Source organism: Nuphar pumila, chromosome 2 (assembly GCF_984573655.1).
Source record: "Nuphar pumila chromosome 2, dmNupPumi1.hap1.1, whole genome shotgun sequence".
Lineage (NCBI taxonomy): Eukaryota > Viridiplantae > Streptophyta > Magnoliopsida > Nymphaeales > Nymphaeaceae > Nuphar > Nuphar pumila.
The window spans coordinates 3492672-3506045 of record NC_143250.1 but is presented as its reverse complement, the minus strand read 5'-3'; the positions used below and the strand labels follow the sequence as shown (position 1 = coordinate 3506045).

Genomic DNA, 13374 nt, shown 5'->3' with positions numbered 1-13374 from the left:
CCTTCCTTGGTCGGACTGCCCCACTTCTCGGAACAAGCTTTATTTACTTTTACAAAGATAGCATGACAAACTTATGATAGCTCAAACACAATGCACCTCTTATATAATATAAGTCATACATTGAACAACAGTAGAATCCAAAGAACAAGTTCCATCATCTCGAACCACCTGATTTGCATAACCAGGTAGGGAGAAAACTCTAAAAGCTACAAACCTGGCATGTGGATATTAATCACTTATTTATTAGAAGCAAGACTTGATCATGAAACCATTTTCCACGTGAGAACAGGCCTAACCAACACTGGCTGCATCTCTTGCCAACAGTACACTGGCCTGCTGTTGTATGACACTCCAGGCACCATGAACATGCCTTTCCTCTGTTAATGCAGAACCAACAGCAAAACGCAGCACATACATCTCATCTACAACGGTATGTGTCATATAGACCTTCCCTGTAGCATTGACTGCCTCAAGCAGCTTGCAGTTCAGCTCAAAGCCATTGCCATCCCCTCCTCTTGGTTTGAGCCTAAAGCACACCAACGCAAACCTTCTAGGCGTGAAGATCTCAAAACTCTCATCTATACTAACCAGCCTTTCAAAGAGCTTAGCAAGCCTAACATGCCTCCTTATATGCTCCCTAAGGTTACTTAGGCCATGGCTTTGGATCACAAGCCACAACTTGATGGCGCGAAACCGTCGGCTCAGTGCAATCTGCCAGTCTTTGTAGTCAATAACCATTAGGCTCGTCCTCGCCCGGTTGGCCAGGTAAGCAGGACTTATGGACAAGGCACTCACCAAGTGAGAAGTGTGTTTGACCCATAGGCAGCAACAGTCCATGTTGCTAAGAAGCCATTTGTGTGGGTTCATGCTTAGCGAGTGTGCATGCTCCACCCCATCTAGGTAGTGTCTGAACTCTGGGCATATGCAAGCACTACCCGCATAGGCTGCATCAACATGGAGCCAGACTTTGTACTCTCTTGCCACTTGTCCTAGTGCTTCGAGTGGGTCGACGGCACCGACACCTGTCGTGCCCACCGTGGCACATAAGTAGAGTGGGATCAAACCAGTGGCCACATCACCTGCCATTGCCATGCGAACGACATCTGGCGAGAGCGCAAAGCAGGTGGCATCAGATGTGGCAAGTGGCCTGTAATGTTTGGGGTTGATCCCTGCTATCTTGCATGCCTTTTGCAAGCATGCGTGTGTTTGATCAGAGCCATACACAACAAGCTTGGTTATGTTCTCATAACCTATGCTGCTCAAGACTTTGTCCCTGGCAGCCACTAGAGTACACACTATTGCCTCACATGTGCTGCCAAGCATAACACCACCACCGCTATCACCACCAGCACCAACCTTGGGTTCGCCATTGCTATAAGTGAATACAAATGGTGAGGGGAGCTTAAGGATGTCAGCCATCCAATCCATGACAAGCGATTCGAGCTCGGTGGCGGCCGGAGAAGCGATCCAATTGAAACCAACGACGTTAAAGCCACTGCAAAGCATCTCTCCCAGTAGCCCAGCAGTGCTAGCATTGGCTTGGAAGTAGGCAAAAAAGTTAGGACTCTGCCAATGTGTTAAGCCGGGGATGATATGTTGCCTAACATCATGAAGTATGGCCTCCAAGGACGCCGGCAAGTTCGGAGCATTCTCCGGCAAGTGTTTGCGGAGGTAGCCAGGCTCAACTTGGCTACACACAGGATAACTCTCAATCTCCTTGTAATAGTCTGCAACAAAATCCACGACCTGGCGTGCTTGTTTTCGAAATTCCTCTGCATCTAATGGGTTGAAACTTCCATTTGTGTTGTGAAAACTACCCATTTGGAAACAGTAAATAAAAATAAAAATGCGGAGGAAGAAGAAGCCGCTAGTGCTGGTTGTCTACAAAGAGCTGGGACGAGGGACTACTTATATAGCATAGTCAAGCAGTACTGACCGAGTTTTACTCTGCGATGACAGAGGCCAAACCAGCGCGGCTAAGTCTCCGATCTTGTAGTAAACATCAATGGAAAAAGCAATACTAACTCCAACCTATGCCACAAATATTCGTTAGATTTTGAAAATATTGCTAATCTAAGGTGATATTTTCAGGAGACGTCGCTGTGACATAGGTATTCGGCCCTTTGATTAGAGAGGCGTGGGACCCCCTCTTAACGAAGGACGTACGTCGTTGGGCCCATCATTGAGCAAATTGTTGGAGTCCCCCAGTGGGCGTTACCTAGATTAAAGGACTTTCATGAAGGTGTCCATATCCGATAAATTTCACGATTTTGAAAGGGACATAACTGTTCTCTAATAAAGATTTACATTATATAAACGGGTGTCAATTTAAACCCATATCAATAGAAAAATAAAGAAAATGATTAAGAAAGAAATTACCCTTTCTGAATTTTTCACTAAAAAGGAAAAGGGATTCTGCTCACCGGTTGCTGAAGGTGCCTGCGGTCATTGGAGGACTGTGATTCAAATGAGGAGTGAATCTTCCCTGTTTCTTCTGCTCTGCGACACACCATCTGCCATTGCTGGATTGGAATGGCTTCTTCAGGTACACCTTCGAACTTCTTACACGCAGAGGATCCCAACATTGGGTTATGGACCCGCACCACTCTTTTTCGCTGCGCAGGCCTGTTGGCATTTTTTTGACGACTGTCGCAATGGGGCGACAATGTTTTCCGATAGCCTATCACTGCAAGGAAACGTAGTTCATCGGTATTCGGCCATCGGCGAAGCAGAGTCACCGTGGGACGACGTTGGTCGCAGGCGGCGACAACCGAACACAAAAAAATAAAGTTGGGGTTTTACTTGTGCCGTTGAGTTGCAGGGAGGCCGACCGGCGTCGGGGTTGCCTTGGACTGTCGCGGGGGGGGGGGGGGGGGGGGGGGAGGGGAGTTGTTTTTGCCGGATCACCGACATCCGTCTGACGACGTGCAATAACAAGGGTTTTAAAAACCCCCTTTTTCCCATTCTTTGTTCCATCTGCCGTCGGGTAGTGGGGCTTTCTTGCCGACATCTGCAGGATGTCGTGGGTGCATCATCGGGAAGAGGCGGCCTTCATCGGCCGCTTCACTGGCGTCGTGGTCCGTCCGACATCACACAACATCCAAGGCGGTGAAGCCCTCTTTTTTTTCTTTTTCTGGCTTCCCCTCTACCATTGGGTGAGGTGGGAGGAGCGTCACCGGTGGGGCTCTGGTGTGGGTCGCCGACAGGTGGCGTGGGCTGTCGCTCAGGCGATGTGGGTCATCGCTCAGGCGACATGGGTCACCATGAATTCTAAGAGAAACCCTTTCGGTTTCTCAGGATCGATCTGTAAACAGAACTTGGGTTTCTGTTTTAATGTTGGAACCAGTTCGGGTCTGATATTCTTGACCCGGTGATAGGCCCGATCCAAACCCATTCAGGGTAGATCAGGTCTGCCGTCATCCTTGGATTAGACCTGAACCCATAATGGATCTGGGTATGGGTCTGATCTTAAATGATTGGGTCCAATTCAGGTTATGATTGGATCGGGTCCTACCCAGATCCGATTTGTACATGGTCAGACCCAGATCTAGTTTTGTACCAGATCAGACCCAAATTCGGTCGTACCGGGTCAGACCCAGATTCGGTTTGTACCGGGTCAAACCCGAATCTGATTAGAACTGGGTCAGACCATGATCCAATATGTACCGGGTCAGACCCGACTCCAGTTATAATCAGGTCAGACTTGGATCCAATATATACTGGGTCAAACCCAAATCTAATATGAACCGGATCAGGATCTTAGCACTATTTGAAACTGAACCGGATCTGTGACTGATTTGGCCCTTTCCAGAACCAGTTCAGAACCGTTTTCACCGATTCTTTCTAGTTTTCACCAATTCTGAGATGCTAAGACCCTGTTTTCTTATATATAAGAAGATAGAGGGATTTTAGCATATGGTTATAGGGTTTTATGAATTTTTGTTCATACTTGACTTCGGTTCATAAGGTTTAGAACCGGTTCAGAGCCTTGGATGACCGGTGACCGGTTCGGGGCTATTTTCAGACCGGTTCAGGATATTTTTAGACTGATTCCTACTTATGGACCCACAGTTTTACCCATTAAAGCTTAGCTTTTGTTATTCTTCATGCATTTTATTTGTAATTATGCATGCATAAATGAATGTATAATATTGGAATCAAGGATAATTAGATGACTTAGTGAATTTATATCACCAAAGTGACTGAATGCACATATGTTGTCAATTTTTTTGTTCTATCATATAGCTTTAGCTAATATTATTTTTGTACTTAAATTCATGAAACGATAAATGACCCAAAGATAGTTTTATCGTGTTTAGAATTCTAACTAGGGTAGAATAAGACAAGTGTGTTGAGATATATCATGCATGAGTATCCAAAGGTACCATGTGTTGATGGTCTAACTTCACATGAGTCTTAGTTTTACCAATTGTGGTCGCTAGGCGAAGTGATTTACGCGTATTGGAGTTCTTATCAAAGTAAGACTTCAATGACTCCCTGCACTTGCCCAAAAATAAGCATATTCAGGGCTTTTTATTTATTGCTTTTTCCATCAGGTTTGTCTCGTATATGCTTTCTTTTGATACATATCTTTTGTCATGCAGTTTCTAGTTCTGTGATTCTAGATGACTCAAGTTCTATTTTTTTTCTTGATCGATCTAATTTTAGTGATTGAAAAAAAATTGTCCTTTTCATATTAGGATATATGGATCTGGATTTGGCCTTAAGAATGGATGAGCCTACTACCCTGACAGATCAACGCACTGTTGAACAAAAGAGTGCTTTTGACAAGTGATAGCACTCGAATAGACTTAGCATGTTGCTTTTGCAATCTAAGGTGGCTAAGAATATTCAAAGTGTTATCCCGCAATGCAGAACAGTGAAGAAATTCCTGAGTGCCATTGAGGCACAGTTTGCCAGTTCCAATAAGGCCAGGGCCAATATCCTAATATCGAAACTCATAACTATGAAATATTTTGGAGGGGGTATTATTAGCCAACACATTTTTAGAAATGAGGAACATAGCTTCTCAGCTGAATGACATGAAGCTGACCATTTCTGACCCATTTCTAGTGCATTTGATTCTAGCATCCTTACCTTTGGAGTATGGACCTTTCAAATTCTCTTATAATACATATAATGGTGAATGAACATTCAATGAACTTATGTCTAAGTGTGTTGAAGAGGAAGATAAATTGAAATGAGAGAATGTGCAAAGTGCACATATGACTTCTCATGGCTCCAAGGTAGGACAAAAAAAGAATGCATTTAAGAAAACTGCTAGGAAAAAGTCAACAGGAGATAAGTCATCTCAAAGCAAGCAACCCGATTCTGCTCCCATAAAGTGTTTCTTTTATAAAAAGAAGGGACACAGGAAGGCAGATTACATAAATTATAAAAAAATGGTTAGAAAAGAAAGGTAATTTATCATTTATTTCTCATGAATTTAATTTATTACAAATTCCTGAAAATAGCTGGTGGATTGACTCTGGTGCTACTATTCATATGTCCAACTGTCTACCGTCGTTCCTGAACAGAAGGAAACCAACAATGCATGATAAGAGCATCTATTTGATGAACAAGATGCATTCACATGTCAAGGGTGTTGGGACCTACATGATCACTTTAGATACATGCATAGATTTAGATCTTCATGATGTCTTTTATGTTTCATCATATAGTAGAAACTTAATTTCAATTTCAAGATTAGATAAATTTAAATATTGCTTTAAATTTAAAAATTCTAAGTTATTCATTTACAAAAATTCTGTCAAAATTGGTTCTGCATTAGTTTATGATGATTTATACAAATTAAACATGAAGATCCAAACTAAGGAGTCTTTGACTTCTGAATACGCATTGGTTGAGAATAAACGTAGCATGATTAATGATAAATCCTACATACTTTGGCTTCAAAGATTGGGTCATATCTCTGAAAGGAGAATAAAGAGACTTGTAAATGAAGGGATCTTGAAATCTCTAGATTTTATCGACAATGATCCGTGTGTTGATTGCATAAAGGCTAAGCATACAAACACATATAAAGATGGTGCCAAACGTAGTAGTGAGATATTGAAGATAGTCCATATGAATGTATGTGAACCTTTTACCCCTGTTGCACACGCAAAAAATCTTTTGTCACCTTTATTGAAGACTATTCACGATATATGTATCTTTACTTGATTTAGGAAAAATCTAATATTTTTCAGATGTTTAAAGAATTTAAGAAAGAAGTAGAGAAACAAACCGATAAAGTTATTAAGATAGTCAGGTTTGATAGAGATGGCAAATATTATGGTAGGTTTACTGAGATGGGGCAAAGGGAAGGACTACTAACGCAATTTCTTAAAGAAAAAGGCATTATGCCTCAATATACTGTGCCTGGTAGTGCTTACCAGAATGATGTAGCTGAAAGGAGAAATCATACGCTTAAAGAAATGGTCAGGGCTATGTTGAATTATTCAACACTTCACATAAAATTGTGTGGTGAATCCTTAAGGACTGTTGTGCATATTTTGAATAAGGTTACTACAAAATCTGTACCTAAAACTTTCTACGAGTTGTGGACAGATAGAAAACCATCACTGTCTTATATGCACATATGGGGATGTCATGCAGAGGCTAAGCTATATAACCCCTATATTAAAGCCTTTGATCCAAGAACAACTAGTGCATATTTTATTGGTTATCCAGAGAGATAAAAAGGATACAAGTTTTATTGCCCATCTTATTCACCATAGATTGTTGAAACAGATAAGGCAAAATTCTTTAAAGATGGTTCAGTTGGATTAAGTGAACTTCAAAACCTTGGTTTTGAAGAAATACAAAATCCAGTTTCATTACCTGTTAAGAAAAACACTGAAAGATACCATATTATTATCCCTAAAGATGATGTGGTTGATCACCCGTTTGTTGATGCACAAATTCAAAATGAACCTATTGTGGATAATGCAAAAGAATACAAACATATTCAATCTGAACCTGTGGAACAACCTGCTTGGAGATCCACAAGAATTAGGAAATCTGCCATACATCCTGACTATGTGGTGTACTTTCAAGAGCCTGATGATTTCATAGATATAGATAATGACCCATTGACTTTTATGAAAGCTATTGAAAGCAAATAATCTTCACACTGGATAAAAGCCATAAAACAAGAGCTGGACTCTATGGCTAAAAATCAAGTGTGGGATCTCGTTGAGTTACCTAAAAGAGTAAAACCCATAGGATATAAATGGGTCTTTAAGACAAAAAAAGACTCCAAAGCTAACATAGAGAGACATAAGGTAAGATTGGTTGCTAAAGGATTCACCCAGTTGGAGGTCATTGTCTATAATGAGACATTCTCTCCCGTCTCAACTAAGGAGTTAATGAGGATAATTTTGGCCCGCGTAGCTCCTTATGACTTAGAGCTACATCAGATGGATGTAAAAACAACGTTCCTCAATGAGAATCTGAATAAAGAGGTATACATGAAACAACCTCTTGTTTTTTGTGAAGATGATCGTTTGGTTTGCAAGCTTAACAAATCAATATATAGACTTAAACATGCCTTCCGACAGTGGTATATTAAAAATTTCCAAGTCATTGTGACTTTCAGGTTTACAGAAAATATTATTGATCAATGTATATACCTTAAGAAAAGTGAGAGTAAGTTTATTATATTGATGTTGTATATAGAAGACATTTTGCTGGCAACCAACGATATAAAGTTACTTACAAAGACAAAATAGTTTCTTGCATCACATTTTGCTATAAAAGATATGTGTGAGGCTGCTTATGTACTTGATATAGAGATCCGTTGAGACAAAGCAAAAGACTTTCTAGGCCTCTTCCAAAGATCCTACTTAAATAAGGTATTAAAGCAATATGGGATGGATAATTGTTCTCCCAGTATAATACCCATATCAAAAGGTGACAAATTGAGCCTAAAGGATTGTCTATAGAACAAAATTGACAAAGCACAGATGAGTGCTTATCCATATGCATTAGTTGTTGGCAGCTTGCAATACACACAGACTTGTTCACGTCCATATATTTCCTTCGTAGTAGGGATGCTTGGTAGATTTCTGTCTAACCTAGACATATCCCATTGAAAGGCTGCTAAGAAAGCCTTACGATATTTGCAAGGGATAAAAGACTATATGTTGATGTATCATAAGGTTAATCACCTCAAGGTCGTTGGCTACTCAGATGCGGACTTAGGAGGATGCCCTGATAGTAGAAAGTCTACTACTGGGTATGTCTTCTTACTTGCTAGGGGAGCGATCTCTTAGAGGAGTGGGAAGCAGACAACCACTACTGCTCACACTATGGAGGCAGAGTTTATAGCATTGTACGAGACTACTTCACAGGCCATATGGTTGAAGAACTGTATATCACAATTAAAGGTGGTTGATTCAATTGAAAAGTTATTAAAGGTCTACTGTGACAATGAAGCTGCAGTGTCCTTTTCGAATAACAATAAAAGTACTGTGTCATGTAAGCATACAAAATTAAAGTACTTTGTTGTTAAAGAAAGCATAGAGAATCATCTAGTGCATATTGTTAATATTGGCACCAAAGATATGGTTGTTGATCCTCTTACTAAAGGGCTAGCACCAAAATTGTATTCCGAACATGTATTGAGGATGAACTTGTTAAACTCTTTATTTTGACATATGCATATGAATAAAGTGATCACATACAGTTTATTGATTCTTATTATAGTTGTTAATCTCATAAGGATTAGAGATTTAAGTAAGGATTTGTAGAATAGATTTTAAAGGCCAATCTATTCATCAAGCAATTCCCATAAGGTATTCGGTCGAGGGTTTATCGCTGGGACAAGTGGGAGAATGTTGGAGTCACCCACGTAATGTGGGTGTTACCTGGATTAAAGGACTCACATGAAGGTGTCCCTATCAGATAAACTTCACGATTTTGGAAGGAAACAATTATCGTAACTATTCCCTAATAAAGATTTACATTATATAAACAGGTGTCAATGCGAAACCTGTATCAAGAGAAAAACAAAGAAAAAGATTAAGGAAGAAATTACCCTTTCTGAATTTTTCACTAAAGAGGGAAAGGAATCCTGCTCACCGGTTGCTGAAGGTGTTTGCGCTCATTGAAAGGCTGCGATCCGGCTGAGGAGCAAATCTTCCCCGTTTCTTCTGCTTTGCGAAACACCATATGCCATTGCCGGATTGGAATGACTTATTCAGGTACACCTTCGAACTTCTTACGCGCAGAGGATCCCAACACAAATTGGTTTTAAAAACAAAAGAGTAACACTCAATTTCAATGCGGTTTAGTGAATTATCACCTACGCCCACAAACCTCCACTCAACAACTCACTTGTGGAGGGTTCCACTATTTTAAAAGAATTACATGAAAATCGATTTTTCTAAACTCTTCACTATTACATTTGCTATATTGGTTTTTCTTTATCATAACAGAATTATCAAGATTATCGTTATAACTGATAATCTTGATATTCTTGGTGTTTTTTATCTCATCATGAGTCTCATTCCTGATGACCTTGATCACGTTGGCTTCACATGTAGCCTTATCAAAACTGTGTGAGAGTCCCATTATTGTATACAATATTGTTGAACTCTCCATTATAACTACTTTCATATTTGGCCTTATCAACATCTGTGGAGAGAGTTCTATTGATGTGCTCATTGTTATCATGACCACCTTCACATTTGGCCTTATCATAGCTCCTTGTGTGCAACATCATCTTATCGTGCCTAATATTTTTGCTAAAAGCTCTATCGTTAGCTCTATCATTAACAATCCCCTTCAAATTGGTTGTGGGCAGAACATAGAGTCTCAGTTTGATACAAAGATCGAGGAAAGGAGTGCGCGATAGAGGATTGGTAAAAAGATTGGCAAGTTGTTTTGACGAGGGTACATAGCGAATGATGAGAGTTCCGATAGCAACTTTTTCTTGAACAAAATGATAATCGATCTCAACATGCTTCATTCGAGAATGAAAAGCTGGCTTGATAGTAGTCTGAAGAGCCGAAATATTATCACAGAAGAGAACAAGCAGGTGACGAAGAAAAATTCTCAAGTTACATAGAAGGAACATAAGCTATATAAGTTTTGAAGTAGTAGAGGCCATTGATCGATATTAGACTTTAGAGCTAGACCGAGCAACAATCGGTTGCTTCTTAGCATTCCATGAAATGCAATTTGTCCCAAAGAACGTGCAGAAACCAGAGGTGGAATTTTGGGTGATGGGACAACTGGCCCAATTGGCGTCTGAAAAAACATACAAGGATAAGGACTTGTTAGAGAGCAGCGTGATGCCATGATCAATAGTGTCGTGAACAAACCAGAGGATCTGCTTAACCATTTAAAAATGAGTTTTGGTTGGATTTTGTATAAATTGATTAACATAGTTAACACTGAAAGGAAGATCTGGATGAATCATAGTGAGATATTGAAGACGTCCAACCAGACTTCGATAAAAAGTGGCATTTCGAAAGGGTAAGTCACCTTCTGCCGTGCCAACAACATGACCCACCATAGGAGTTGAGACAGGCTTGACGCCCACCATTTGAGCCCAGTCAAGAAGTTCATAGGCATAACATTTTTTATTGAAGAAGAGACCTCCAGTGGACCAGTGAACTTTAATGCCCAAAAAATAGTGCAAGAATCCAAGGTCTTTCATGGCAAACTCTTCACTGAAGTATGAATGAATTTACGAAGAAACTGAGAATCATTGTCGGTCAGAATAATATCATCAACATAAAGTAGAACAATAATTATCATGGATCCACTTTTGCAAATAAATAAGGATGGGTCAACAATACTAGAAAAGAAGCCAAGAGAGAGTAGAAATGCGCCAAACTGATCAAACCACGCTCGAGGAGCCCGCTTTAGCCCATACAGAATTTAGCCATTGAGGATCTTGAAAACTGGGAGGTTGTTCAAGGAACATTGTTTTATTCAAATTACCGTGTAAAAAGGCATTCTTAACATTCAATTGGTGAATATCCCAATCGTGAGCCAAGGCAAGAGTAAGAACGATTCATATGGTGGCTAGCTTAATTACTGGGAAAAACGTTTCCAGGAAATCAACACCCGATATTTGATCAAAAACTTCAGCAACAAGACGAGCTTTGACTCATTCGACATAGCCATCACTTTTAAGCTTGGTTTTATAAACCCACTTATACCAAATAATATGCATGCTAGGCTGCTTAGGCACAACTTTCTAAGTGTCATTGAGATGAAAAGCATGCATTTTCTCAAGCATAGCATCATGCCGCCCATCATTAGTGAGGGCAGCCTTGAGGCTCTTTGGTTCAAGAGGCACAGAGAGGGAAATAAAGTATTTGGGATTGGGGTTTACTATTCTATCTCGCATACGAGTCACCATGTGATGGATTTGAGAAAAAGGAGTGTCATCAGGACTCTCATCAGTAGCACCTCTCTGGCGAGTACCAAGAGTGAAAAGGTCACACGACTGAGAATACATAGAGGGATTACTAAACAAATCGGTTTGAGGCTGTTCACAAGGAGGAACAGAATCCACATGTGTAGAGTCACATGTCACATTTCATGGATCATGTGAGCCAATCATTGTATGGTCAGTCTTAGCGGACCACTCACCTAGACTTGTAAACTCACTTCTGTGTTGGTTTACAGAAAAAAAGTCTAGGTTTATGACAGGGAAAGGCATTTTCATAAAAAACATGCCTTGATGTATAGACTCGTCCAGTGGGAGGAAAGAAACAACGATATTCCTTATGATAATCACTATAGCCCAAAAAATACATGGTAATGTTTTTGGATCAAATTTGTTGGTAGCATAGTCTTGGAGGTAAGAAAAGCATCGACATCCAAAAACTCTCAAACTTGTATAATCTGGTTTCTTCATAAACACTTTTTCATAAGGAATTGCCATAGATAAGTTTGGCGTAGGTAACCGGTTGATGATCCATCCTGTCGTTAAAAAGGCTTTGACCCATAATCAGGTTGGAATTTGAGCACAAAAAATCATGATTTAGTCCAGTTTAGTGATTGACTGATGTTTTGGTTCAGCCATACCATTTTGTTCTAGAGTTTCTGGGCAAATTTTATAGTGAACAATCCCATTAGACTTTAAGTAAGTCCTAAGTTCATTACTCCCGATCTCACTTCCTTCATCAGTTTGAAATATCTTTATTTGTTTTTCAAACTGAGTTTGAACATACTTATGAAACTCGATGAATTTGTCACATAGTTCAGATTTATATCGTAAGAAAAATGGAAGCATTCATCAATAAGAACTGCATAAAATATGAACCCTTGATGAGAAGTAATAGTGGCAGGTTACCATAAATCACAGTGATTTTTTTCAAATAACTCTCTGCAATGATCACTAAGTTCTTTTTAATCTCAAGAATGACCAAAACATTGCTCAGAAGAAGGGAGTGGTCACCATTCTCGATTTTTGTGGATTCTATATGAGTGATATTTAGTTTAGCACCATTTCCAGCCATAACTTTTTCTGACCCGTAATACTTGGAATACGTTTTGATATTACCTATATTGGCAATGATATGCGAGGTAGCTCCTATGTTAAGGAACCACTCTTGATCTTGACTATCCACCAGTTTCATAGCAACAAAAGCCTGCAGAACATCTTCAGCTTGATAGGCATGATTAAAGCAGTGCCAATAGTTAAGGGCACTATGATTCATTTTTTCACATATTTGACACACTACTCCCTTTTCTTTTCCTTGATTGCCTTTGGCATTGGGTTGATTAAAGTCAGATTTGGATTTATTCCGATTGAATCGACTGCCACCCTGGCTAGCTTGGATAAAGCTGTGTCCTTTCGAGTAAAACTGTTGCCTTGGGTTAAATTAATTTTTCTAAGTGGTAAATTTTTTGGCCAAAAAAGGAAAATCTTTAAACCATGGTTTCACACCCTTGAAGTAGGCCAACAACATAATCATATAATGGAATTGGTGGCTTTAGCATAGTTGTAATAAAAGCATCGTGTTCATAGCCAAACCCATTGAGGAGCCAAAATACCATGGTTTCATCTTCCATGGGATTGTCAATTGATGCAAGTTCATCACAAATTTTTTTGAAGCCATTGACATATTCGCTTACCGAGATATTTTTCTGTCGGTATGATTGCAATTTTTGAGTCAAGAAAAATTCTCGTTCCTTCAAAACATGAGTGAAAGCCTTAATGAGAGTATTTTATACCTCACTAGATGTTTGGCGGCCAACGACAAGACCCAACACTTCTTCAGACAGAGTGCCTGTGATCCATCCTTGCAGTAGCCTGTCCGATTTTTTTTAAGGCAATAAATTCTTGATTCAGAACATCATCAATGGTTTGAACTATAATGGGAGTTTCACCATCAACAAACCCAATCA

At 39.8% G+C, this 13374-nt stretch overlaps 1 protein-coding gene across 1 annotated transcript; it reads right to left on the bottom strand.

Annotated features, from left to right (window-relative positions):
* Positions 1-291: 291 nt before the first annotated feature.
* Positions 292-1821, bottom strand: LOC149844506 (phenylacetaldehyde synthase-like). Its single transcript, XM_089997181.1, has one exon. The coding sequence runs from the start codon at positions 1819-1821 to the stop codon at positions 292-294; it is 1530 nt and encodes a 509-aa protein (XP_089853307.1).
* Between the last annotated feature and the right edge of the window lie 11553 nt (positions 1822-13374).